Source organism: Garra rufa, chromosome 4 (assembly GCF_049309525.1).
Source record: "Garra rufa chromosome 4, GarRuf1.0, whole genome shotgun sequence".
NCBI classification, from domain to species: domain Eukaryota; kingdom Metazoa; phylum Chordata; class Actinopteri; order Cypriniformes; family Cyprinidae; genus Garra; species Garra rufa.
This window is the reverse complement of record NC_133364.1, coordinates 14,509,186-14,534,760: the sequence shown is the minus strand read 5'-3', so window position 1 is coordinate 14,534,760 and position 25,575 is coordinate 14,509,186. Positions and strand designations below refer to the sequence as shown.

Genomic DNA, 25,575 nt, shown 5'->3' with positions numbered 1-25,575 from the left:
TAAAAACTAAACTAAATTTTAATGCAAATTTGAAAACTATATCAAAATAAAACGAATTTAAAAAAAAGCAAAACTAAATGAACCTTGGCTACAGTTGTCGTATTCCTCTTGTTCTAGTTTCCACAGTCTGTGATGATTTGGGGTGCAATGTCATCTGCTGGTGTTGGTCCACTGTGTTTTTTGAAAACCAAAGTCACTGCACCCGTTTACCAAGAAATTTTAGAGAACTTCATGCTTCCTTCTGCTGACCAGCTTTTTAAAGATGCTGATTTAATTTTCCAGCAGGATTTGGCACCTGCCCACACTGCCAAAATCATCAAAAAGTGGTTAAATGACCATGGTGTTGGTGTGCTTGTCTGGCCAGCAAACTCACCAGAACTGAACCCCATAGAGAATCTATGGGGTATTGTCAAGAGGAAAATGAAGGCCACTGTCAAAGAAATCTGGGCTTCCATACCACCTCAGCAGTGCCACAGACTGATCACCTCCATGCCACGCCAAATTGAGGCAGTAATTAAAGAAAAAGGAGCCCCTACCAAGTATTGAGTACATATACAGTAAATTAACTTACTTTCCAGAAGGCAAACAATTCACTAAATTTTTTTTATTGGTTTTATGAAGTATTCTAATTTGTTGAGATTGAATTAGTGCGTTTTTTGTTAAATGTGAGCCAAATCATCACAATTAAATGAACCAAAGACTTAAACTACTTAAAACTTACTTAACTTACTGAATTTATTTAATACCCGAGTTTCACAATTTGAGTTGACTTATTGAAATAAATGAACTTTTCCATGACATCCTAATTTATTGAGATGCACCTGTATGCTTTATCAGTATGTGTTTTCTGGGATTCAAACACACAACCCGTGTACATCAATTTGTTCAATGTTTTATGAAAGTGATTTTTGAGTCTCCACTTAACTGTCAACTGTGTGTTTGATTTTCATAATTGATAATTGAGTTTAGGTGAAGCTGCTGGGGAAACAAGCTCTTTACGATAATGAGCACCGGTGTTTGTCGTAATTAAGTGCAGAACAAGTGGCCTCTTTTCCTAATGGCTCTGCTAGTTAAGGATCATTGTCGATGGATCGATTATTAAAGACTGATAGAACTTCATAGATGCCTACGAGAACTGTAGAACCACTTTCAAGAGTAGACAAGATTCTTAACCAGAAGCTGGCATATTGGTTCTGTGATATTACCTTTTGGAACCATTACTAGATGTTTGCAAGTGCAGTAGAGATGGACTAAGGGGATCTCTAACATTAGGCTTATCTATCCATCTATTTTCCATAACACTTTATTCTCTGATGGGTCGCAAAGGGGCTGGATCCTATGCCAGTGTCTTGGGCCACAAGCAGGGAATACACTGAATGGATGGTCAAGGTAAGGGTTGTTTGATTGATTGATTGATTGATTGCTGTTGTAAATCTTAATTATGACCAAAAAAGAGAGACTAAATTATTACATACCCCAAAGTCACAATTATGAGATTAAAGTAAAAAGAAAGTTGAAATTTCAACTTTTTAAAGGGCTCTGACAAAACACTTTCTGTAAGATTATTTTATGGTCAAATCAGTTTTGAAAATGACCATTACCGATAACCATAAAAATGCTTAATATCTGTGCCGATAATTGGTCGACCACTAATTTTAACTTGCATTGGCTTTTACACAAGAGAGGGCAGAATAATATGAGTTTATCAAGATGGTTTACTTGTATTACTATGAATGGGATAAACTGCAACATGCAGTGTTTAATCTTTTTGACTATTTATCTCATAATTGACTTTTTGTCTCATAATTTTGATTTCATAGTTTTTTGATCACCATATACTAAAGTTGCAAGTTCTCCAAGGCTATTTTACTGCAGTCAGCTGTTTTGAGTGACAAAATGGCAGTAGTTAGCTATTCTAACTAGGGGTCAACCGATATGGTTTTTCAGGGCCGATGCCAATACGATTGCTACAGATCAAGTAGACCGATAATTGATATATGTCTGGTGTAAAAATGAAAAAGAATGAAAAAATTACAAATAACAAGGTCTCTGAAAAAATGTTCTTAAAATGCTTTTAAATTATTTTTCTGCAAATCAGTTTTGAAAATGACCGATACCAATAACCATAAAAATGCTTAATAAGAGTGCCAATAATCTGTTGACCACTACTTCTAACTTCAACTTCTAACAGAAGAGAGCACATAATGATATGAGAGTGGAGTATATAAGTAAGAGTATATCAGGATGTGACTTTTTATCTCATTATGAACTCATATTAACAAGATTTTCTTTCTTATGTGGTGGAAATGGGCTTCGTAGTTTTTTGAAAACCATATACTAAAGCTGCAAATTCCCCAAGGCAGTTTTTACTGCAGTCAGCTTTTTGAATGACAAAATGGAAGTAGTTGGATGTTTTAACTAGGGTTTGACAGATACAGATTATTACAGATCAAGTAGACCAATAACCAATATTTTGTATTGATGTGTATCTGGTGTAAAAATGAAAATGAATGTCAAAATTAAGAATAACAAAAAAAAGACAAAAATGCTTAAAATCGGTGCTGATAATCCGTCGACCGCTAATTCTAATTCTGACAAAATAGCAGTAGTTAGCTATTGTAACTAGGGGTCCACTGACATGTGTTTTTCAGGACTGGTGCTGATACTAATTATTACAGATCAAGTAGACCAGTAACCGATATTTTGAACTGATATATATGTCTGGTGTAGAAATAAAATTTCTATCAAAATTAAGAATAATGAGGGCTCTGACAAAAAAAAATTCTTTAAATGCTTTAAATTAATTTATTTGCAAATGACTGATACCGATCACCATAAAAATGCATAATATCGGCACCGATAATCGGTCAACCCCTAATTCTAACTTGTGTTGATTAGGCATGAAAGAGCACATTCTCTGCTGTATATACATTTAGGAATGTAAAATTATATTTGGTATGATGTTATATATCTTCTGAGCAAATTTTGCCTTAAAGTATTTCACTGTTGGCTAAAGTTACAAAAAATGGCACGACTGCTAGTGACCAGGCTTCAGTGTCATGAAACTTGCAACTGCACATGTGCACTGACTCTACCTGAAATGCTTGCTTATAAGTACTATTTTAGCATAAGAAACAAGATTTCACAAGATTTCAAGGAAATATGAGTTGGTCTTGCATGCCTGAAATAGCTGCCTGGAGGAATTAGAAATATGTATGGCTGCAGAGGGACCTGATTTTCTTGAAATGGACTTTGGTAGCACCATTAAGTTGACATGGACAGTGGTCAAACATACAGTTTAATGTTCATTATGTAAAAATATTTAGCATAATGCCACAGTTGGCAAATCAGAATTAAGTATTCCAGAAAGCCATGTAATAAACAGGCAGACTTTTTTTTGGCTTCATAAAACTGTCAGACCCGTCAAAGTGGGTCACCTTCACATGCTGATATGAAATTTATGGCGTGCACATGCACCGAAGCAAGTATTTGTACATACTCAGCGTTCAGCGTTCAGGCACAGTGCATGTGACAGTGCTGGAAGAAATGTAGACGCCGCCTTGGGTCGATACAAAAATGTATGTGCTTGGAGCCTAGGAGGCATTCAGTAATGAAATCAATAGCTGTGCTTGGCTCCTAGCATTAAGATCATTGGTCTGGCTGTTATTTAGTCATCGTTGTCCTACAACCCGGGTGCAAGTTGGCTACCAGTGAAAAATCAATAAAGTGACACCACAGTCGGCATCCCAATTACTGGTGAGACTGGTGAGAGATCAATTCATGTGTTGGCCATTAACAGGTCCTTCTGGGAAATCATACTGCATTATTTGTGTTCGGTTTTCTCTCGTACAAGCGCTCTCCTTTCCTGTCTCGCTCTAAAACAGTGAATTACACAAATCAACAAGCGATTGTACAGCCAAAGACCTAGTTACCTTGTTTTGCTTCGCCTCATGCGACCCTGACATCAATGCTCTTGCAATAACATGTATTATTAGGTTGTTGTGTGCTGTAACCTACCAAAGTTGATGTGAAATGTCACTTAGAAAGACATTAAATAGAAATTCGGAATGTCATTTAGAAAGACATTACATTACATAACATAACATTTTTGTGATTTTTAAAGGTAAGAAAGAAAATGGTAGTTATAAAACATTCTGACTAAATTGTGACGAGCAACGTGCAAAGATATTTTAACATTATAAATGATGTAGTCACCCTGAAATATGTATATAAGGATATAGTATATATTTTATATAATAATAATATGCTTTTTTGTCTATGCCCTTGCCCTTAATTAAATAAATAAAAGGAAACCAATAAATCCTGGAAAATGTGATCTTCATTCAAATGGTTTAAAAGAGGTTTTTACGTCCCGCTGAAATTTGTATAAAAGGATATTACCTTATTTTACATATAATATATTACCTTATTTTGTTTACATCTGGTATTAAGAATAACCCCCCCCCCCCATAATTCGGAGTTTTTTCCTTATAAATCTGAGAATTTTCTTTAAAGAATTCCAAGATACAAGCTCAGAATTGAGACAAACTCAAAATTCTGACTTTCTCAGTTCTCATTGTATATCCTATAATTCTGACTTTTCCCCTCATTATCTGAGAGAATTTCTCAAGAATTCCAAGATACAAACTCAGAATTGAGACAAACTCAAATTTCTGACTTTCTTTCTATCAGTTCTGAGTTTATATTTCACAATTCTGACTTTTTTCTTCTTCATAAATCTGGAAAATTTCTCAAGAATTTCAAGATACAAACTCAGAATTGAGACAAATTCAAAATTCTGACTTTCTCAGTTCTCATTGTATATTCTATAATTCTGACTTTTCCCCTCATTATCTGAGAGAATTTCTCAAGAATTCCAAGATACAAACTCAGAATTGGGACAAACAAAGAATTCTGACTTTCTTGCTTTGAATTCTGAGTTTATTTCTCACAATTCTGACTTTTTTCTTCTTCATGAATCTGGAAAATTTGTCAAGAATTCCAAGATACAAAATCAGAATTGAGACACAATCAAAATTCTGACTTTCTTTCTCTCAATTCTGAGTTTATATCTCACAATTCTGACTTTTCCCTCATAAATCTGAGAGAATTTCTCAAGAATTCCAAGATACAAACTCAGAATTGAGACAAACTCAAATTTCTGACTTTCTTTCTATCAGTTCTGAGTTTATATTTCACAATTCTGACTTTTTTCTTCTTCATAAATCTGGAAAATTTCTCAAGAATTTCAAGATACAAGCTCAGAATTGAGACAAACTCAAAATTCTGACTTTCTCAGTTCTCAGTGTATATCCTATAATTCCGACTTTTTCCCTCATTATCTGAGAGAATTTCTCAAGAATTCCAAGATACAAACTCAGAATTGGGACAAACTCAGAATTCTGACTTTCTTGCTTTGAATTCTGAGTTTATTTCTCACAATTCTGACTTTTTTCTTCTTCATGAATCTGGAAAATTTGTCAAGAATTCCAAGATACAAAATCAGAATTGAGACACAATCAAAATTCTGACTTTCTTTTTCTCAATTCTGAGTTTATATCTCACAATTCTGACTTTTCCCTCATAAATCTGAGAGAATTTCTCAAGAATTCCAAGATACAAACTCAGAATTGAGACAAACTCAAATTTCTGACTTTCTTTCTATCAGTTCTGAGTTTATATTTCACAATTCTGACTTTTTTCTTCTTCATAAATCTGGAAAATTTCTCAAGAATTTCAAGATACAAACTCAGAATTGAGACAAATTCAAATTTCTGACTTTCTTTCTATCAGTTCTGAGTTTATATTTCACAATTTTGACTTTTTTCTTCATAAATCTGGAAAATGTCTTAAGAATTCCAAAATACAAACTCAGAATTGGGACAAACACAAAATTCTGACTTTCTTTCTCTCATTTCTGAGTTTATATCTCACAATTCTGACTTTTTTCTTCATAAATCTGAGATTTTTTTTTCAAGAATTTTAAGATACAATTAAAATTCTGACTTTCTTTCTCTTAATTCTGAGTTTATATCTCACAATTGTGACCTTTTTCTTCATAAATCTGAGAAAAAGTCTTAACAATTCCAAGATACAAACTCAGAATTGAGGCAAACTCAAAAATCTGACTTTTTTCCTCTCGATTCTGAGTTTATATCTCAAAATTCGGACTTTTTCCCTCATAAATGAGGAAATTTCCCAAGAATTCCAAGATACAAACTCAGAATTGAGGCAAACTCAAAATTCTGCTGTTAAAAAGAACTACTTAATATTTTTGTGGAAACCTCCCTTCATTCATTCATGAATTTATTCATGATTAGAAAGTAATAAATGTTATTTATTGTCACTTTTGATTAATTTAACAAGTCCTTGCTGAATAAAAGTATACATTTCTTTAAAAAGACAAAATCTTGCTGACTTAAACTTTTAAACATTGCTTAATTTATGCTTAACTTTGCGATGTATAAAAAAAATTGTTCAATTAATGCCAAAGCAAATGAAAGTTTGCCAAACTCTATTGTAAAAGTTTTGAATTAAATACTTTGGATTTATTCTGAATTCATAATATGCACACCACCTAAAGATTACCCAGTTGAAATATTTCATATAATTGAAATTCATAAATGCAAAAGTCTTAAAGAGCCAAGAAAGTCATTCTTCACTAGGCAGCCGTGCAGTGTTCAAAGTCTCTTTATTTATATTTTTTAATTAAATGTGAAGCTACTTCTTAGTCTAAATGAAAAGCAGTTAGCGTTTTTCAGGTGAGGTGCAAATCAAACACTAATGATATGTGTCTTGCAGCATTACTATTCTGATGGTGAGGTTGTTGACACCTGACACAGACCACAGTGTTAAATCTCTGACTGCGGCACGACATCTTTAAATCCCTTGTCCCACGTTGATTGACATCTCTCATGTGCTCCTCTGGCAAAGTAGCACAGCCCCACATTTCTCCCTGGAATGGTAAACACGAGGTAAAACATATTACTAGGAGAAACGGCAGCGTGTCAGTAGGAGAATATCTCATCAGTCCACATTCTTTATCAACTAGTTCTGCGTGCCGCACTTTCTCGTGCAGCTCATGCATATGTAAAGACCAGAATATGTTCCAGCAGAGATAAGGATGTTGCTTGCACCTGCAATGCCTTACAAAAACACGAGCACAATGGCAACATGACGTGCAGCTGTTTAGCGTGACAGTGGTGTAATTGTAAGGAGGGAGAAGATGTCTTGCTCTTCACTCAGCTTGAGACAAGACTTCTCGCTTCGAGATACTCCGCGGAGGAAGATGACAGGAGCGGAGAATGACTAGATCTCTTTAGTGCCTACAATTACATGGCATGATGCCTTATGTGTGCAGTCAACAGAATAAGGCCTAACGAAGTAGATATCTTAAACACATAGCTACAAGATAGCATTAGTTAAGTGGCAATGCACCATGTGGCGTCTACTGCAAGACTGAAAATATTTGTTCAGCTGACAGGCTTTTTATCCCAAGCAAAAACCACTCTGTATTGTCAAAATCGTGACTTCAGTCATATGACTTTTATTATTTTCTTTTTTCTTTTCTTTTTTCTCATACAGATTTCTCACAGTTTCTCATGAGACCGGGTTGGAAGAAACCTATAATCTTGTCGTTTCCAGCATCATAGCACTTTAAATTCATTTCTAGAAGGGTTTTGTGATATACTTTAATATCAATAATAAAGTGCTGACTTATGAAAGTTCTTAAGTTTGGATGTATTGTATGAAATCATAACTTTAAAGCTTGAAAACACTGTTCAATTTTAAATTGAAATAAAACTTTTCAAGTCTCCCAGACCTTATTTTGTTTACATCTGGTATTATTTTGTTTATCTGGTATTAAGATCCATCAATTAGATGCTATAAAAATAAATAAATAAAAAGGTAAATTAATAACTTTTTTTACATAAATCTATGAAAATTTGATTCAGAATTGGGGCAAACTCAGAATTCTGACTTTCTTTCTCTATTCTGAGTTTATATCTCACAATTCTGACTTTTTCCCTTTATATATCTGAGTTTATGTCTCACAATTCTGACTTTTTTCTTCAGAAATCTGAGATGATTTCTAAAGAATTCCAAGGTACAAACTTATAATTGAGGCAAAACCAAAGTTCTGAATTTCTTTCTCACAATTCTGACTTTATATCTCACAATTTTGACATTTTTTTTTCATAAATCTGAGAAACTTTCTCAGGAATTCTAAGATACAAACTCAGAATTGAGGCAAACTCAAAATTCTGACTTTCTTTCTCTCAATTCTGAGTTCATATCTTACAATTTTGCCTTTTTCCCTTATAAATCTGAGAAACTTTCTTAATTCCAAGATACAAACTCAGAATATAAGTAAACTCAAAATTCTGACTTTCTTTCTCTCAATTCTGAGTTCATATCTTACAATTTTGCCTTTTTCCCTTATAAATCTGAGAAACTTTCTTAATTCCAAGATACAAACTCAGAATATAAGTAAACTCAAAATTCTGACTTTCTTTCTCTCAATTCTGAGTTCATATCTTACAATTTTGCCTTTTTCCCTTATAAATCTGAGAAACTTTCTTAATTCCGAGATACAAACTCAGAATATAGGTAAACTCAAAATTCTGACTTTCTTTCTCTCAATTCTGAGTTTATGTCTCACAATTCTAACTTTTTTCTTTAAAATCGGAGAAACTTTCTCAAGAATTCCAAGATACAAACTCAGAATTGAAACAATCAAAATTTTGACTTTTTTTTCTCCAGTTTTTCTCACTTTTTTTTTGGTTTACATATATATAAAAAATATAAAGGGTAATTGTGAGTTGTAAGATTCCTGCAACTGTGTTTTTATATCGTACAATTCAAATTTTTTTGTTTCAGTTTCTCAACATTGCAAGGAAAAAGTCTGAATTGTGAGATGAAAAGTAGACATTATTTATTTTTTTAATCATGTGGCTCCCATAGAGTTAATCTGTATAAAAGTGGTCATTATGAAAATTATGTTTTGATTACATGAGCAATAAAAGGTCCTTATAGTGTTACAGTAACTATTCCATGCAGCAGACTTTTACTGCCTGGTTAAAAAGCAGTTGAGATGGTATTTTAGATAAATGGTGGGTTGAACCAATAATATTTTGAGTCCAAATATTTTGCAAACCCCTACTTCCTTGTTACATAACGTGACAAACAGGCTTAGGAAGTCACCATAAAAATGCAAGCATGTACTTGCCAACAGTGTAATGCACTGCAGAAGGAATCAACAGTTACTACATTTGATTTAGCTGAAAAACCTGTAGCCTACAGATCAAAATAATCTAGGATTAATCATTGATTCACAAGACTCCATAGCATAACCTGTCAAGCAGGAATCACGCTAGAAAGGGGCAATGGGCTGGCTTTGGTCCAAGTAGGCTGTCCTACGTGAAAATGCGCCATAACTTCACTCAAATATTTCAGATTTCAAAGCTCTGACAAACACTTGCAATTCGAAAGAACCGTCAAATAGGTAAGCACTGCAATATTTCTCCTGTTGCCCTAATGTTGTTATATTGCTGCATTTAGACTGGAAAGGGTGTGACAAGCTCCAATGTAAACATTTGGTCTAAACTGCACGCTGGCGACGCAAATGAAATCGAATACAGCAATTATGTAATGAACTAAACTGTACAATATATTACAGCAGTTACGCCTATTTGCGGTGTAAACCGTTATAGTGTAAACTCCACATTGTTTTGTAAGTAGCCTAACTTTGAAACCGCGTCGGTAATGATTTTGTTCGTTTAGGTATGAAAATATGATCCTTGCTAAATACAGTGGCATTTCGTCAAGCCTACAACTGTTTGTTCAATAGCGAAGTACACTTTGTGAACGAGTCGTTCTTTTGAGTCGAATCTTTCTGAACCGGTTCACAAAACGACCGAGTGTGATTAAACAGAGTTTAATAACATATATTACTAAACAAATCTTGACTGTATGATATTTATCAACATACAAACGAACTAGTTTTAAGAAACTGTGTTGTTAAACAAAGCGTGAATACTTCATGGCATAAAGGAATTGTTTTATGAACCTGTTCTATGAACCTGTTTAAAAGAACAGTTTCACAGAAAGTCATATTTCCCTAATTCTTAATACTATTAGTCAATATTTCATGGTAGAAACTAATTAGGCTACAATAAATAAAATAGATTCTTCTCCTATCTAGAAATAATATGCGTGTTCACATGTTTAGATATCTTACCAATGTATGTTTTTATTGCCCTAACTTATGTTCTATGTTGTCCTTTTAGCAAAATGGCTGACCTGATGAACAATGATGTTTTCCTGGCTTTCTGTACATATGCCACCATTGTCGTCCTCAAAATGATGTTCATGGCCCCTCTGACTGGATACTTCAGGATTACCAGAAAGGTACAACCAGTTTAGAAATTGCAACAGTAGGCCTAATGGCAAATGACCATTAAAATGAAGATAAGATTATATGTACATAATATGGAGCTTGTTTTTATAAGCAGTTATTTTTATCAGTAATGGCACCCCTCCACTCACATTAGGGGCATCTGTTACAATTTACTGCAAAACATGGATTAGATTAGTCTTTTTAGCCTGTATAACTTGTCTTCAATTCCAAAACTGGCCATTTGTGATGTTATTTACTAAAATGTGAACTAAAATTTGATTTCTATTGTATCAGTATTGTTTTACTACTCAGGATACATAATTAATGTGTTTTATTGCAATAAAGGTCATGACTGCTAAAAAATAAATGATAAATGATTTAAATTATGATTGCTATTCTGTATTATATTTAAGTGTTTCTGTTCATCATACAGGCCTTTTCAAACTGGGAGGACACTGCGATGGCCAAAAAAAATCCAGAGGAGCGAAAAAAGATGCTTCAGACCAATCCTGATGTAGAACGTGTCCGAAGGTAATCGTCTATCCAAAATATCCTCATTTAACTTGTTAAAATGTCAAATTAAATTTTTGCAATTTTCAATTACAGGTGCCATCAAAATGATCTGGAGAACATTGTTCCCTTTGTGGTGATCGGTCTTCTGTATGCATTCACGGGACCGGATCTCTCCACTGCTCTGCTGCACTTCCGAGTGTTTGTGGGGTCACGTTTCATCCACACCGTTTCTTACGTTTTGTCTTTGCCCCAGCCTAGCAGAGGTCTGTCCTGGATTGTGGGAATGTTCACAACTTTCTCAATGGCCTACAGAGTGCTCACCACAGCACTCCTTCTCTAAAGACACACCATAGCACTGCAGAGTGGGAGAGGCTTTTTTTTTTTTATCTTTTAATGTCCCTGGTGTTATCTTTTCTTATTACATTTTATGCAGTTACTAATGCCTGTTACATGTCATCAGTATTTTTTATTCTTTTTCAGTTACCATGTTCAGCTACCATAGTGTTCACATAAGTGTTTCTTATGATAATTAACCATGCTTTTTGGGGTTTTACTACTAATACCATGCTTAAACTATGGTTAATGTAGCAAAACCATACTTAATTTGTGGTTGCACTCTTAAAAATAAAGGTGCTTCACAATGCCATAGAAAAAAACTTTTTTTTTGTCTAAATGGTTCCATAAAGAACCTTTAACATCTGAAGAATCTTTGTTTAACAATCTTTGTGTTCTTCAAAGAACTTTTGACTGAATGGTTCTTTGTGGAACCAAAAATGGTTCTTCTATGGAATTGCTTGAAGAACCTTTTAAAGCACCTTTATTTTTAAGAGTGTACCAACCATTTTTTGGTGTTATTTGGTGTGCAACCGTGGTTAATTTTCGTAAGGTGCTGTTGTAATGTCGCTGTCTCAACTTACAAATGTTTGTTAACAGTCAACAAGTCGTTGTCACAATGACTCAGCATTAAACAGAGGGTTGCTATCAATGCCAACAGGCTTTTTGGGATGCATCCCAAGTGCCCAAACCTGCTTTTCTCCATTGCTTAAACAGGACCTTTTTATTTTATGTTTTAACATATCTTTTGTAGTCTTATCTCGTCTATTCAGGGGGGCAAAGTACAGTTTGGGAGATATTACAAAATCAAGTCAAAGTTTATTTATGAAATGCAAAATGGTGCAACATTTTTAAAATCTAGTTTTGTGTGTTTCACTGTTTAACAGTTTTAAAATAGACTATAAGAATGCACAGCACATGCAGTGTGACAAGAAACACCTAAACTAGTGCATGTTCTCACAAAAGAGCAATTGTGTTCAATCAACTATTTTTCTCTAGAAATAGTTTTAAGATGTATAGCATTACGATTTGTGCTTAAAGAGTTAACTCATTCCGAGAAATATAAATACATATGTGTTAACTACCGTTTACAGTTTCAAAGCTATGTGTACAACTAGTTCTCCATAAGAATAAATGACGCAAAGCCCGTTGCATTGGAATAACAATTCGGTCAAACGGTGTTATTCTGTCACGCCCACCATTTCACATTAGTTCAGGAGTGACACGCTGTGAAACCGAGTGGCGTCAAAAAGGTGAGAAAACGCATCAAAACGTTAATATTTCAACTTTGGCTTCACTTTAACTTCATGCTCTTGTACTTTTGTTTGTTTCGTGTCAATACTAAGGCTATATAAAGTGCATTGCCATACAATTTTGAAATTCCAAAGTGACCGCCTTGGGCGTCCTGAGTTCGCTTTATGGTTTTCATTATACTCGTAAACAAACAAATCGACTTATGTGTGCGCAAACTATATTTGATGTAACAATATTAAACACCCATAATTTAAAATCCTTTAAACTGTTTGATTTAAACGAGATTATTTTCTATGTTTATGTAGCCTACCTCAGCTGTACTAAATCCATTTTTTTGGATTTTAAGGACAAACTTCTATACACCGGTTTTAAAGAACTGTTTGCTTATGTATAACTGTTTTGTAGCGTTTTTGACCATTTTTGGTAAAGAAGATTCTAAAATACCACATAGTTATTAATTTGGAGCTTGGCTCTGATAGTGATGCTGGAAAATCCAGTTTAAACTGGCAGCTGTTTTGGAACATGGTCTTTAACTAGTTCAAGCTGGTATAAATTTTGGTAGGGCAATAGGAGGGGTGATATAGGATATATAGTATCACATTAACCAGTATGCAACATTGGTTTTAGACTTTTGCGTATGATTTTCTATATCAAACTAAAGAAAGAATGGCAAATGTGACCCTTGACCACGAAACCAGTCATAAGGGTCATTTTTTTTTAATTTGAGACAATATTGGCCAACTATTTGAAAATCTGGAAACTGAGGGTGCAAAAAAAAAAAAAGGTGAGAAAATCGGCTTTAAAGTTGTCCAAATGAAGTTCTTAGCGATGCATATTACTAATTAAAAAATAAGTTTTGATATATCTACGGTAGGAAACTTACAAAATATCTTAATGGAACACAATCTTAATATGCTAAAGATTTTTGGCATAAAAGAAAAATCGATAATTCTCACCCATACAGTGTGTTTCTGTCTATTGCGACAAGTACATCCCTGCTACTTAAGACTTGTTTTGTGCTCCAGGGTCACAAATACTGTTTAGACTTTTGATGTAATTCTCTATTTCCATTTGTACTCAAAGATGGCAGAAGTTGTGCACATGATTGACAGCGATGTTTTCCTGGCCTTCTCCACATATGCAACAATAGTCGTCCTCAAAATGATGCTTATGAGCCTCATGACCGCATACTTTCGGATGACAAAACAGGTATGCCACTTGAGCTCAATTTTCTGCTTATGCAACCTGCATTATATTTTATCAAGTACTTATTTTCACCAAATTTAGTGTTGTCTCTTTTAGGCTTTTTCAAACCTTGAGGACACCAATTTGGTGAAGGCCACAGAAGACAGAAAGAAGTTTGTCAGGGTTGATCCGGATGTGGAAAGAGTGCGACGGTAAACATATAAATGGTTTTTAAACATAAAAAAGATCACTAGGTGAGCGATGAAGGTGTTACTGATGTTTTCTGTCTTTTTGACGCCTTTGCTATTGAATCACAGGTGCCATTTGAATGACCTGGAAAACATTATTCCCTTTGTGGTGATCGGTCTTCTGTATGCACTCACGGGGCCGGATCTCTCCATGGCTCTGTTGCACTTCCGGGTGTTTGTGGGGTCACGTTTCGTCCACACGGTGGCCTATGTGATGGCTGTGCCCCAGCCTACCAGAGCTCTGGCCTTTGGGATAGGGTTGTTCACAACTTTTTCTATGGCTTACCGGGTGCTCACCACAGCACTTTTTCTCTGATAGCCACTGATAACATTCGATTAAATTAAAATCGTTTCGTTTTAGTTTACAAGCTTTTTGCAATCTTACATCAAAGAAAATGTTTTGAGGAGCCAATTCTAATGCTGTTTTTGTGTCACTTAATTTTAATTTCCTCATTGTTTTGTGTGCTTTCCATTGGCTTTTAGTCTCATGAATGCACTTTATAGTGTAAATGAAACTAAAAATATGGCTTTATACTGCTGATAATGTTTAATTAAGATAATATTTAACTCCTGACACACATTTGAGGATGAGACTAAAGCTTTGACCCCTACTGTACACTGAACAGACATTTGTTTTTGTTACATATTAATCATGATAAGAGCAACAACTTTGGATTGTGTCAGGTAATCAGGCCTATGTAAGTGTGTGCAAGAAGTAGAATGTATTTGCAAAGCATTGTCTAAACATTTCGGTATTGATTATCAGTTTGAATGACAACAAAAAGTTTAAATGGATTTAATAAAGTTTTAAAATAAGAATGTTTCTGTGAAGTGCTTTCAATGTTGCAAGTGTGCAAGAAACCAAAGCATGTTTTGTCCACTAGAGAGAGCTATTTGAAAGCCCAAGTGGTACCAATGTTAAGTCCAATGTTTGCACATGGAGCACCTCTTTATTTATGTCTCTATTTATTTCTAATTCACCCTTGGTGCATGCTTGCATGCACAAAAAAAATGTATTCCTGTACACTCTATCTGACCATATTCTGCGTCACTGTTTAATATAGCCTCACTGCTAACGTTAACAGATGTTTGGTAAAAATAGCCCTGCTTAACAGAACAAGGAATCTTATTATTCATGCTTCACTTATTATCTTGAAATGTTATGAATAGCTTCATTGCTAATTTCATGCAACCACAAACAATCTCTGTAACATAATTAGCCTTAGACACAAATGAAATGTATCCTTCAGTGTTTTTACTGTTAAGTGTTTCAGTCAAGTCATAAAGTCTAAGTTTACTTTGTTTAAAGCAAATTCAGGACCTCGACACAGCTACAGCCACAATCAAATCTTCTGGAAAGAGCTCTTCAGCTTGGAAGCAAAGCAAGAATATCTTCTGAACTACATGAAAGAAATGAAGGTAAGTGAATATATGTGACCCTCGGCCACAAAACCAGTCATAAGTAGCATATTTGTAGCAATAGCCATCTTTTATGCCATAAGTCATTAGGATATTAAGTAAAGACCAGGTTCCATGAAGATATTTTGTACATTTCCTACCCTAAATATATGCTAAGAACATCTGGACAACTTTGAAGGTGATTTCCTCAATATTTTCGTCAATAGTTGAATCTTGATCCTTATGACTGGTTTTGTGGTCCAGGGTCACATATGAATTAGCCCATGTTTAAGACTGTGAAAGTGTATTATTTTGCCATTGCAGGAATTCGGTTTTACACTGTCAGACAACTTTGGGATCTTCTGAAATGGCATATTGAACAAGAAAAAATATAGGGTGGATTTTGATCTATATATTGTTGATTTATTATGAAAAGTGAATGTCGCATGAGTCAAATCACAGGAAAAGCAAGACATTTTGATTAAAAATGACCTTAAAATAATGCGTGGGTGTTGCAAATGTGCATTAAAAAAAATAAATATTGATTGTGAGACTTTCAGTTGGAACATTTTTTTTATTAAAGGCTCCAAAACTAGTTAAACCAACCAATGTTCAAGCATCCTTCAGCTGCTTCGTCCTTCTCTTTAACCAGCCGTCTCTTGGTGTCACAGTAAATACTACTACTTAGCCTCAAGGTCGCCATGGCTGGCCATGCATATGCCCCGTAAAGGCTTTTTCTCATTTGTTTTGGGTCTGTGCCCAGCTCCAGGGTGTGCAATATTTCAGTCAAGCCAAGCATTTTACAGGCTGGCCAGATGAAGAACAGCTAAACCTTGCTCTGTGATCAATAATGACTGATCCGCCCACAAGGGGCTCTCCTTCCACTGGGGAAAAGCAGGAGTCCGGCCTATCCACCAGATTATTTTTGGTGGAAACTCAAGGCTCTTGGAGTCAACCTTGAAGTTGTTCTTTAGATGGACGTTCTGTAAACAGAGTCGAGACTGACATGCGCTCGAAAAAAAGCGCTAGTGGTCTATATATATTGATAGACAGATGCTGTAACGGTGTATTCCTCCCACACCATTTCTATATTACAACAGACATCATATATTTCTCAGATCTTCCCACTGCCTTATTGTAAGGCTCGTTAACTGTACGGCCGCTTAATTAGGCAGCACTTCAAAGTCATGGAGTGGGCCAGTATCAAGGTTTAGAAGAGATTTATATCACACAATGGCTCCACGGGTCCTGAAAAATTAATGAACGCTTAGCCGGGATCCGACTTATAGGCGACATGGCGCAATATAAATCAATTTGAGTTTGAGCCTTGCAAAACGACTGTATCTGCTGGACTAGACGTTTTTAAAGCATTTTTTGAGGTGCTTCCGCGATAACGTGGATGAAATAGGTCAGGGGCGAGATGCGAATGCACAGCCTCGTGACCTTTCTTCAATGACGGCATGCTTTCTTACACGAACTAACGACTTGTGAGTTTATGTGAAGTAATTATGGGTGCAGAGATCAGCCATAATCACATTGAGACAGTAGCAAGCGCAGGTCAGGACCATATGTTTGACTCCTTTCTCAGCTCGAGAACAGACTTCAGTGGAATGCGAACATAATAAGGACTAACTAATGCCTTTCGCATTGCTGCTCTCTTCTCTGCCCTTCATCTCCACCGAAGCCCATTACTGAGCTCAGAGAATTGCAGCAAACTTGCCATTTTTTTTAAGCTTGTCAGTGCCATTTATACACAGGAAGTCATATTATCTCATGTGGGGTAAAACTCACATTGAAATGGCCACTTGAAGGGGCAAATAAATCTACCTAAAATGCCCAGTGAAGCAAATGCCCTGTGTTGACTCGATGATTTCAGCATATTTATCTCAGCGTTACGCCTGAGAGATGGCCTGTAGGCCAAAAGGCATGAGGAAGTGGTGCTTCAGCTAACATTTAAGCATAAGCGTCATTTCGGCGCTTGTGTTAACAGCAAAAAACAGCGCTGAGTCTATTTTTGCTGCATGTCGGACAAAGAATATCCTGAAAATGCACTTAAAACCTTTTTTCCAGTGTAATCTTGTGTGATTTAGACTTATGAAGCAGTATAAGAGCTCACTGCCCACCTACTGTTTAAAAACATGCATGCTTACATACAATTACTATTCAGTAAATCTGCCTGAATCTGGATGATTTAAGCTATTTAATAGCTATACCTTGGGGTTTGGGTTTTATTCTGTCTCAATTAATTACTAAATGTGGCACATGTGCTCATATAAATGTTTAATAAATAAAATTCCAACATAATTCCTGAATTGATAAAAAGAAATGAATGTAGAATGAAAAGAATGAAAGCTTTTAAAAAACTTTTTAAAAAATAATTTGCTCACTCGTATGTCATCCAAGATGTGTATGTCTTTCTTTCTTCAGTCAAAAAGAAATTAAGGTTTTTGAGGAAAACATTTACAGATTTTTCTCCATATAATGTACTTCAATGGGTTGAAGGTCCAAATTGCAGTTTCAGTCCAGCTTCAAAGGGCTCTACACAACCCCAGCTGAGGAATAAGGGTCTTATCTAGGAAAAAGATCAGTCATTTAAAAAAAAAAAAAAAAAAAAAAGTGTATATACTTTTTAACCACAAATGCTTGTCTTATAGTAGCTCTGTAATGCGCATCAAAAACCATAATTTCATCATATTTATTAAATTAACTTATGATTCCAATTCATATTCCATTTGAACTTCCTGCGGGGTGTGCCTAATTCAGTTTAAATTCCATTTGAGCCAACTCTTCAATTCTGAAGTTATCCAAACCCTGTGCAACAGCTCACTCCTGATAACCATTTAATCATTTATGAATGATGAATTTACAAGCTTTTAAAAAACTAAATTCTGTTGTACTGTTGTTTGCACATGCATCATTTTGAGAAGAAATGATTCAACTCACACCTTGACTCCCATAATAACAGTCACTAAGGCAACGCCCTGACCCAATCTACTCATTGCATTGGAAAGCATGACCTTTACACATGTGTTTCAGTAGGAGATTTTGAGTGTTGGAGCTAGGGGACTGTTAGACTTGGCTGGGGTCAGCAGATATCCTATGCTGATCTTAGTGATTGGATCGCAGGTGATTACCATAAGCAATTTAAATGATATTGATTTATCCTCTCGCCTGCTGTAATTGAACACCGCGACCAAGCCCCTGCACCCTGCACCCTTTTCCCTGTCTCCTTTTCCACTTTTCGCTCTCGCATTAACAAAAATGCATTGGGCGGCCTGAGGAGCGCCCGTTAAGAGGAACGGATCCGGCTTTGAAGGGCCAATCAATTGGCAGTTTGCCACAGCAACAATGGAATTGTTCAATTAATATCCTATCTCTGGTTAATTTAGCTGCTTAGCATTCCAGCCCCCCCTCACATTATACACAGGGAATGTCGAGGTAGCAGTGGGACTTGCTCCAATTTGGATGCAAACGTCCTCCATGTTTCTCATCTGGACAAGAATAATAGAAGAAAATGTTGTTTCCTGAGAGCTTCCTGCCAGATAACCCCCCTAGTGTAATAACCTTGGGAGTTAATCAACTTCTTTTAAATCAAACGACTAATTTGAACGATAATTATAATTTGGCATTTAGATAACATTGACTAAGCACTTGATTGAGGCAACAGGACAAAAAACAGGCCTAATGGCAATTCTTCCCATGAAAGCACCGTCAAATAAGTTTCGTATCTGCAATATCCTTATGCAGAGCTATATTTGGCGCTCGGATCAATTAATGAATGGAAAAACTCCACCTGGGAGACACGCTCGTGCGTTCTCCATTTTTCACCCACCTTTCTAGCACCTCAGGAGAGTGCGCAAATTTCTTGTTTTAATATTTTAGCGTTCTGACTTAAGCTTCGGAGTTCTCTGCAGGTAGCGTACTAGATCATCCTGACATTTCAAAGTACTGAAACCTTTGGAATAAAGTGTTTTTTATTTCATTCTATTAACATAATTTATGTTTGTCAGAGAGCCCACCTCTGTGGAAGTCAAGTAGGGAGGGGTCTTGCCATAATTCATCGTCACATAGCTCTCCATGTGTTCACACATGTGTGTGTGAGACGCGTATAACGGCTGCACGACATTCGACTTCATTACTTGGGCCTGAAACATTGATGAGGCAGAGAATAGACTCAGCCGTCACCATTTGGAGTCTGTTGTCATGAAAAGATCAAGTGCTTTTTCCCTACTTGGACAAAAAGTTGATCTGATGTCATCCTGATTAAAATTTGCATTACCTTTCATGAAATAGTTTACTCCATTTTTAAAAGCAAAGACATATGAATATAAACTAAGTTAATGTTAGCTTTAAGCATTTTCGTAAAACAGTTTGAAAGTATCTACAGTAGGCCTCCTGACTACTTATTTGATACTGATTTACAGGGATAGTTCACCCAAAAATGAAAATTACCTCGATTTACTTACCCTCAAGCCATCCTAGGTGTGTATGACATTCTTCATTCAGACGAATATATTAGATGAGTATATTAAAAATTGTCCTGGCTCTTTCAAGCTTTATAATAGCAGTGAATGGGTGTTGAGATTTTGAAGCAAAATAAAGTGCATCCATCCATCATAAAAAGTGCTCCACACAGCTCCAGGAGGTTAATAAAGGCCTTTGGAAGTGAATCGATGCATTTATGTGAGAAATATATCTCTATTTAAAACTTTATAAACCATAATCTCTAGTTTTCGTTAACTATCGTACACGGGTTCACAAAAGAGGGGTGTTCCAGTGGAGGGTGTAGGATGTTAGTGTAAGCTCTGGTAAGAGGTCTTGTTTACAGCAAAGGAAAACCATACTATAGAAAATGTATAACATTTTTATGATCTATTTTCTCCGCTGACATTTTTGACCACAAAGGTATTAAGTAGTAATTTATTTCTGGACCCTTTAACATATCCAAATCACGTCCATTATTATTTCTTCCGATTAAGCGAAAAATGTAAAAAGAAATAATTTTTAACAAATTTAGTCCTCATGTCAGTTAAAAAACAGGTGATTGGAAGAGAGATTATGCATTTTAAGGGAGTTATGAATGGTTTCTAGTAGATAAAAAGACAAGAAATGATGATTGGAATGAGATCGAGAATGCAAGCCAAACTCAAACTTGAATTGCCCATGTGAGCACCGCAGCTCAATGTACTTGGCTACGGCTCTGACATGTTTTCCATTTACAGCCGTCTAATTGGATTCAGCCAACCTACAAACTTGAAAATCTGAAGATGAATGTGGCATTGAAGGCTCTGCACACAAATTGCAAGACTTTACCTCAACAATTTAATCTGAGGGAAGGATGCGTTTGATTTATTTGACAATATTGTTGTATTGATTAGAGTGTATGGATTCTTAGCACAGTTTTGTGTGGATCCATTCAGCCGGTTCTCCAGTATATACAGCAGACCTTCGATACTCTTGTTTCATGACCCCATTGGGCATACACACATCACATCTGAGTCCTTGTGCTGTTACAATGGCAAAAGACTCAACTGATTTAGCTCCTCCAAGTAGTTAAAATGCTTTAATGTGAGTGTCGCTGTTCTTGAGAGTGCTGTTTCCTCTCTGGGCGAATCTAAACTTTCAGTGAAACAGTACGTTGCGTGCTGCAAGGAAGGTGCAATGGGATTGTCTCTCAGCATCACTTTGGCTTGCACCTTCATGCGGCCGTGATCAGAGACGGAGCTGAAGCCAGTCAGAGGCCCCCGGTTTGGAGCTTCGCTGCCTTCTGAAGGAAAATCAATAACCTGGAGGCAAGCTAATTAACTGAAAATCATTTAACCCTGTCTCAGCAATACATAAAAATGTGGCTGCTATGAGGAGCAGAGTTAATAATAGATAAATCTGCCCAGTTTTATGAAAGAAATAAAAGCTGCTTCAGAGGCTGTGAGGGACCTGAGGGAGACGGCTGGCAGCTCAATCACTCTGGAAATATCATTCAAATCCATCCTGTCAAAAACTTACGATCGGAATAGTACCGGACACAACTGATCTGAGATGTCATAATAGAAGTGAAATTGATGCTGTCCGGCTCTGTCAATTATAGCTATGGACCATAATAGACTGCATGTTACAAAGGTGTTGCAGCATTGTACGTGCGTCTTTACAGAAGAAAGCACAGTCCTCTCAAACCTTTACAGTCTGGCGGAAAAGCTGGAAAGCTCACATTTTGTGAACCCGTGGTGCAGATGTTTGATTTCTTCCTGACTTGACAAATAATTGTGGTTTTAGCATCCCCATTACCGTCGCAAGTCCAGGGAGTCGAAGGCACAGCCTAAAAAGTCCAAACAGAGATTTATTTGGTCTTCGTATACTGCGCTTTTGCTCACCCTGTGGCATTCGCCAATCAATAATTGAACAGACCGAGGATAATAGCTTCTACGCACACCGCGCCGTTTCTGAACACGCAGGAACACGGTAGAAACTCATCTGGAGGTGAAATAAATTGCTGCTTGAATTCCAAATGCAGACTGAAGGATAGAGAACTAGTGTATTAATGTTTGGCAGAATTTTTTAAGCATTAGAGGCACAAATTCCATTTTTATTTTTTTTGAGGATTGCTAGATATGTTTGACAATTATGTTTGAAACTATCATTACCTAGCAAGAAAAGTGGGTAGCTTATACAGTTGAAGTCGGAATCTATTCATTTTTTAATTTTTTTTTGTTATTTTTTTTATTTAGTACTGACCTGAATAAGATATTTAAATAATAAAATAAAATAATAGTTGAATTTATAAAAATGACCCCGTACAAAAGTTTACATACACTTGATTCTTAATAGTGTGCTGTTGCCTGAATGATCTACAAGTGCTCCTTCAGGTCCCACAAATTCTTTGGTTTTTCAGCATTTTTTGTGTATTTGAACCTTTTCGAACAATGACTGGATGAGTTTGAGATCTATCTTTTCACACTGAGGAACAACTGAGGGACTCATACACAACTATTACAAAAGGATCAAACACTCAGTGATGCTTCAGAAGGAAACACGATGCATTAAGAGCCAGGGGTGTAAACTTTTGAACAAAATGAAGATGTGTACATTTCTTATTTTGCCTAAATATCTTTCTTTTTTCATTTACCTCTGCCCTTCAGACGCTACAAACGATACTTACGTGTTTCCCAGAAATAAGTAAAATTTACCTTGATCTTCAAATTTCAAAAGTTTTCACCCCCGGCTCTTAATGTGTCATGTTTCCTTTTGAAGCATCAGTGAGTGTTTGAACCTTTTGTAATAGTTGCATATCAGTCCCTCAGTTGTTCTCAGTATGAAAAGATGGATCCCAAAACATACAGTCATTGTTCCAAACCTGTAAGACCTTCGTTCATCTTTATAACACAAATTAAATTTTTTTTTTAATGAAATCTGAGAACTTTCAGAACCTGCATAGACAGCAACACAACTACCATGTTCAAGGCCCAGAAAGGTAGTAAGGACAGTGGTAAAATAGTCTATTTGACATCATTGGTAGCTCAATGTAGGTCAAATGTATGCAGAAATACAGAAAGTTCATGACTTTAATGGTGCCTTGAGTTGTTGGGAGTTCAGTGCTGGAGTTCAGATCTGGCTTGGGAGATTTTGATCCAAACAATGGCATAAGTCCTCCCAGAGACAAATAGGGATGAACTCCGCGAGCAGACAGGCAGGTGATAACCGAACACCATTAAGTGCGTGGCCTGCAAAAACCTCCATGAGCTGTGAAAAAGCTCCATTACTTTAGGGTAAAGAGGGGTGAAACGCAGAAAGGCACTTTTCTGCTGGGAGCAGGCCTTAATGTGGTGCAAATGGGCAAGAGTGCATTGTCACCTCCAGACTTGATGCACTACCATTCGGGGCTGACAGACGCAGTACTCTTATTGCACATACACGCCTGCTTTGTTACCACAGACACCGAGCAACGCTTCCAAAGAATGGATTGTGTAACACCCATCAAGCCTTTCAAAAAGACGTAGGGTTTTGAACCATTTTTTAACACATTTTCGTAGAGCTAATGGTTCAGCGCACATGCCAGTAGTTAAATCACAGCAGGCTTTCCACCCAATTACGACTTTGTGTTTACAAAGCATCACAAAATTGTTGCTTAAAAGGGAATGCGGTGGATTCGCTCTCATTGGTCCAGCCCGTCAGTCATCGAAACCAATTGTCGCAGCAAGGAAACATGGTCTAGATTACTCTGGATGTCTGGCCTCTCTAGCTAAAACATCCCTGTCGAGACCGAGAGCAGATTCCTGGCCAGAAAGAAGAAGAGAAAGAGAGAGAGTAGTTACATGAGTGCATATTACTTCTCACAAACCTTGGCAGCGAGTGCCAGGCGCAGGGCGGCAGATTAATTTTTGACGACGCAATCGATTGCGAGAGACTTTTTTTATCCCCTTCCTCCCATCTCCTGAACACAGACACATCTAATTTGTTGCTTATCTTACACCGACTTTGAGCATTGTTAAATCGTACCTTTCAGCTGTTTAAAATCACTTGCTGTCTCCCAAACACTTCATATTTTACTGGCAACCCTCAAAAAGGGAGACGGGGAACGCGAATCAAGACGCCCAGGGTGCGAATCGGATCGTTCTCATCTTAATATGGCCTCCACCTCCCGCTCGGAGTCTCTTTCATGACGGAGGTGCTTGTGTGAAATGCTGATGTGGAGTCTTTCCCTCTTTTACACACCGACTCTCTCCCTCAGGTCTTTCTTCTCCCCGTTCTCCCTCCTGGCGATAGATCCGATCTCCTCGGGGGAAATCATTACATGGCATCATTACCATCCCAACACTTTCATCCACCAGCCCTTGTTTCAAGCCCTCATCATTTGATTAAGTTTAGGGAGGAGAGTATGGGGGGAAGAAATAGAATGGCCGAACTAATAAATAGCTCCTGGAGGGCTCTTTTTAAGAACGGGGTGCTCGTAGGATACAGAGAATTCAGTTTGGTCCAGAGGGACGCTCTTTCCTTCCACGTGGTGCTTGTTTTTGAGCGGAGAGCTGTGATTGTGGGTGGAGATTCGGCTTAGCAGATGTTCTGCGACTCCTTGGTCTATTTGCAATGGAAATGATTCTTGTGGGCTGCTTCACGGAGGTCATTTGTGTCTAATATTTCCAGTTATCCAACTTTGTTTCTATCAGGCACAACGAGAGATGATAAAAACTAGGTTTTCACATTTTGCCTGTGAGAAAATCATGATTCATGATCATGATGTTAGAGTGGTTGCTGAATAGTTTTAATGCTGGTTTGTGCACAGCACATTTTTGTTGGTTAAAGGGATAGTTCACCCAAAAATGAAAATTCTCTCATTAATTACTCACCCTCATGTCATTCCAAACCTGTAAGACCTTCGTTCATCTTTGAAAAACAAGATATTTTTGATGAAATCTGAGAGCTTTCTGACCCTGCATAGACAGCAATGCAACTACCACGTTCAAGGCCCAGAAAGGTAGTAACGTCATTGTTAAAATAGTCCATTCTCCAGTCTCAGATTTCATCAAAATATCTTCATTTGTTCATTTTCACATGTTCTGAAGATGAACAAAGGTCTTAAGAATTTGAAACAACATGAGGTTGAGTAATTAATGACATAATTTTCTAACTATCCCTTTAAGCCAAAAAAGTCCACCATAAAGCCTTTTTTGCTGGATTTCCACCCAAAAAGTTTACATTTACATTACTTAAATTAGCATTTTGCTTAAAAAAAAAAGGATTTTGTGGATTTCGAGACTTTGAAAAAAAAGTTTAATTTAGCATTTAAGATGGAAACTCATGATAGTATGATATTCTATGGTATGATAGTCTGGTCTTTAGAAATTATTTGTTTTCCTTTTAATGTAAAGTTGTGGGCACATTAGTAACATTTTGGCAAATTTTGTTGGAAAAAAGGACAATTTTCAAGTCCAGCTCATACAGAAGTCACTTTTAAACCAAGCTGCTTTCTGTTGGTTAATGTGGCAAATTTGTGTAAGAAAAATGTGTGAGGGGAACTTTTCGTACTCAAGTGAAACTCCAAAATCGCATGGGTTCCTATTGAAATGACTGAATTTTACCCATGAAGTTTTACAGAGAAATGTGACTGCACCTTAATAGCACTAAATAGAATAGAGAAACACTGGAAAATCTGAAGCTCTCATCTGTTTGATGGTGTTTGTGCTACAAAAATAGTAAAACGATGTGCCTGGGGTGCTTGTAACAATAATTCCAGGTATCCTGAGAGGATAGGCA

The 25,575-nt window shown here is 36.4% G+C and overlaps 2 protein-coding genes across 2 annotated transcripts; both read left to right on the top strand.

The window, feature by feature from the left end:
* Positions 1-9,252: 9,252 nt before the first annotated feature.
* On the top strand, positions 9,253-11,936 carry mgst1.2 (microsomal glutathione S-transferase 1.2). Its single transcript, XM_073838695.1, has 4 exons — positions 9,253-9,505; positions 10,290-10,410; positions 10,833-10,930; positions 11,006-11,936. The coding sequence occupies exons 2-4, from the start codon at positions 10,294-10,296 to the stop codon at positions 11,250-11,252; spliced, it is 462 nt and encodes a 153-aa protein (XP_073694796.1). The 5' UTR covers positions 9,253-9,505; positions 10,290-10,293; the 3' UTR covers positions 11,253-11,936.
* Positions 11,937-12,377: 441 nt separating this feature from the next.
* Positions 12,378-14,751, top strand: mgst1.1 (microsomal glutathione S-transferase 1.1). The gene is made up of 4 exons (XM_073838694.1): positions 12,378-12,498; positions 13,583-13,708; positions 13,802-13,896; positions 14,002-14,751. The coding sequence occupies exons 2-4, from the start codon at positions 13,583-13,585 to the stop codon at positions 14,246-14,248; spliced, it is 468 nt and encodes a 155-aa protein (XP_073694795.1). The 5' UTR covers positions 12,378-12,498; the 3' UTR covers positions 14,249-14,751.
* Positions 14,752-25,575: the final 10,824 nt, after the last annotated feature.

Excerpts from the sequence above, each read along its gene's own strand:
- mgst1.2 (XM_073838695.1), top strand. The coding sequence starts at position 10,294 with ATGGCTGACCTGATGAACAATGATGTTTTCCTGGCTTTCTGTACATAT. Across the intron at positions 10,411-10,832 it reads ACTTCAGGATTACCAGAAAG|GCCTTTTCAAACTGGGAGGA; the intron begins GTACAACCAGTT and ends TTCATCATACAG. Across the intron at positions 10,931-11,005 it reads GATGTAGAACGTGTCCGAAG|GTGCCATCAAAATGATCTGG; the intron begins GTAATCGTCTAT and ends TTTCAATTACAG.
- mgst1.1 (XM_073838694.1), top strand. The coding sequence starts at position 13,583 with ATGGCAGAAGTTGTGCACATGATTGACAGCGATGTTTTCCTGGCCTTC. Across the intron at positions 13,709-13,801 it reads ACTTTCGGATGACAAAACAG|GCTTTTTCAAACCTTGAGGA; the intron begins GTATGCCACTTG and ends TGTCTCTTTTAG. Across the intron at positions 13,897-14,001 it reads GATGTGGAAAGAGTGCGACG|GTGCCATTTGAATGACCTGG; the intron begins GTAAACATATAA and ends ATTGAATCACAG.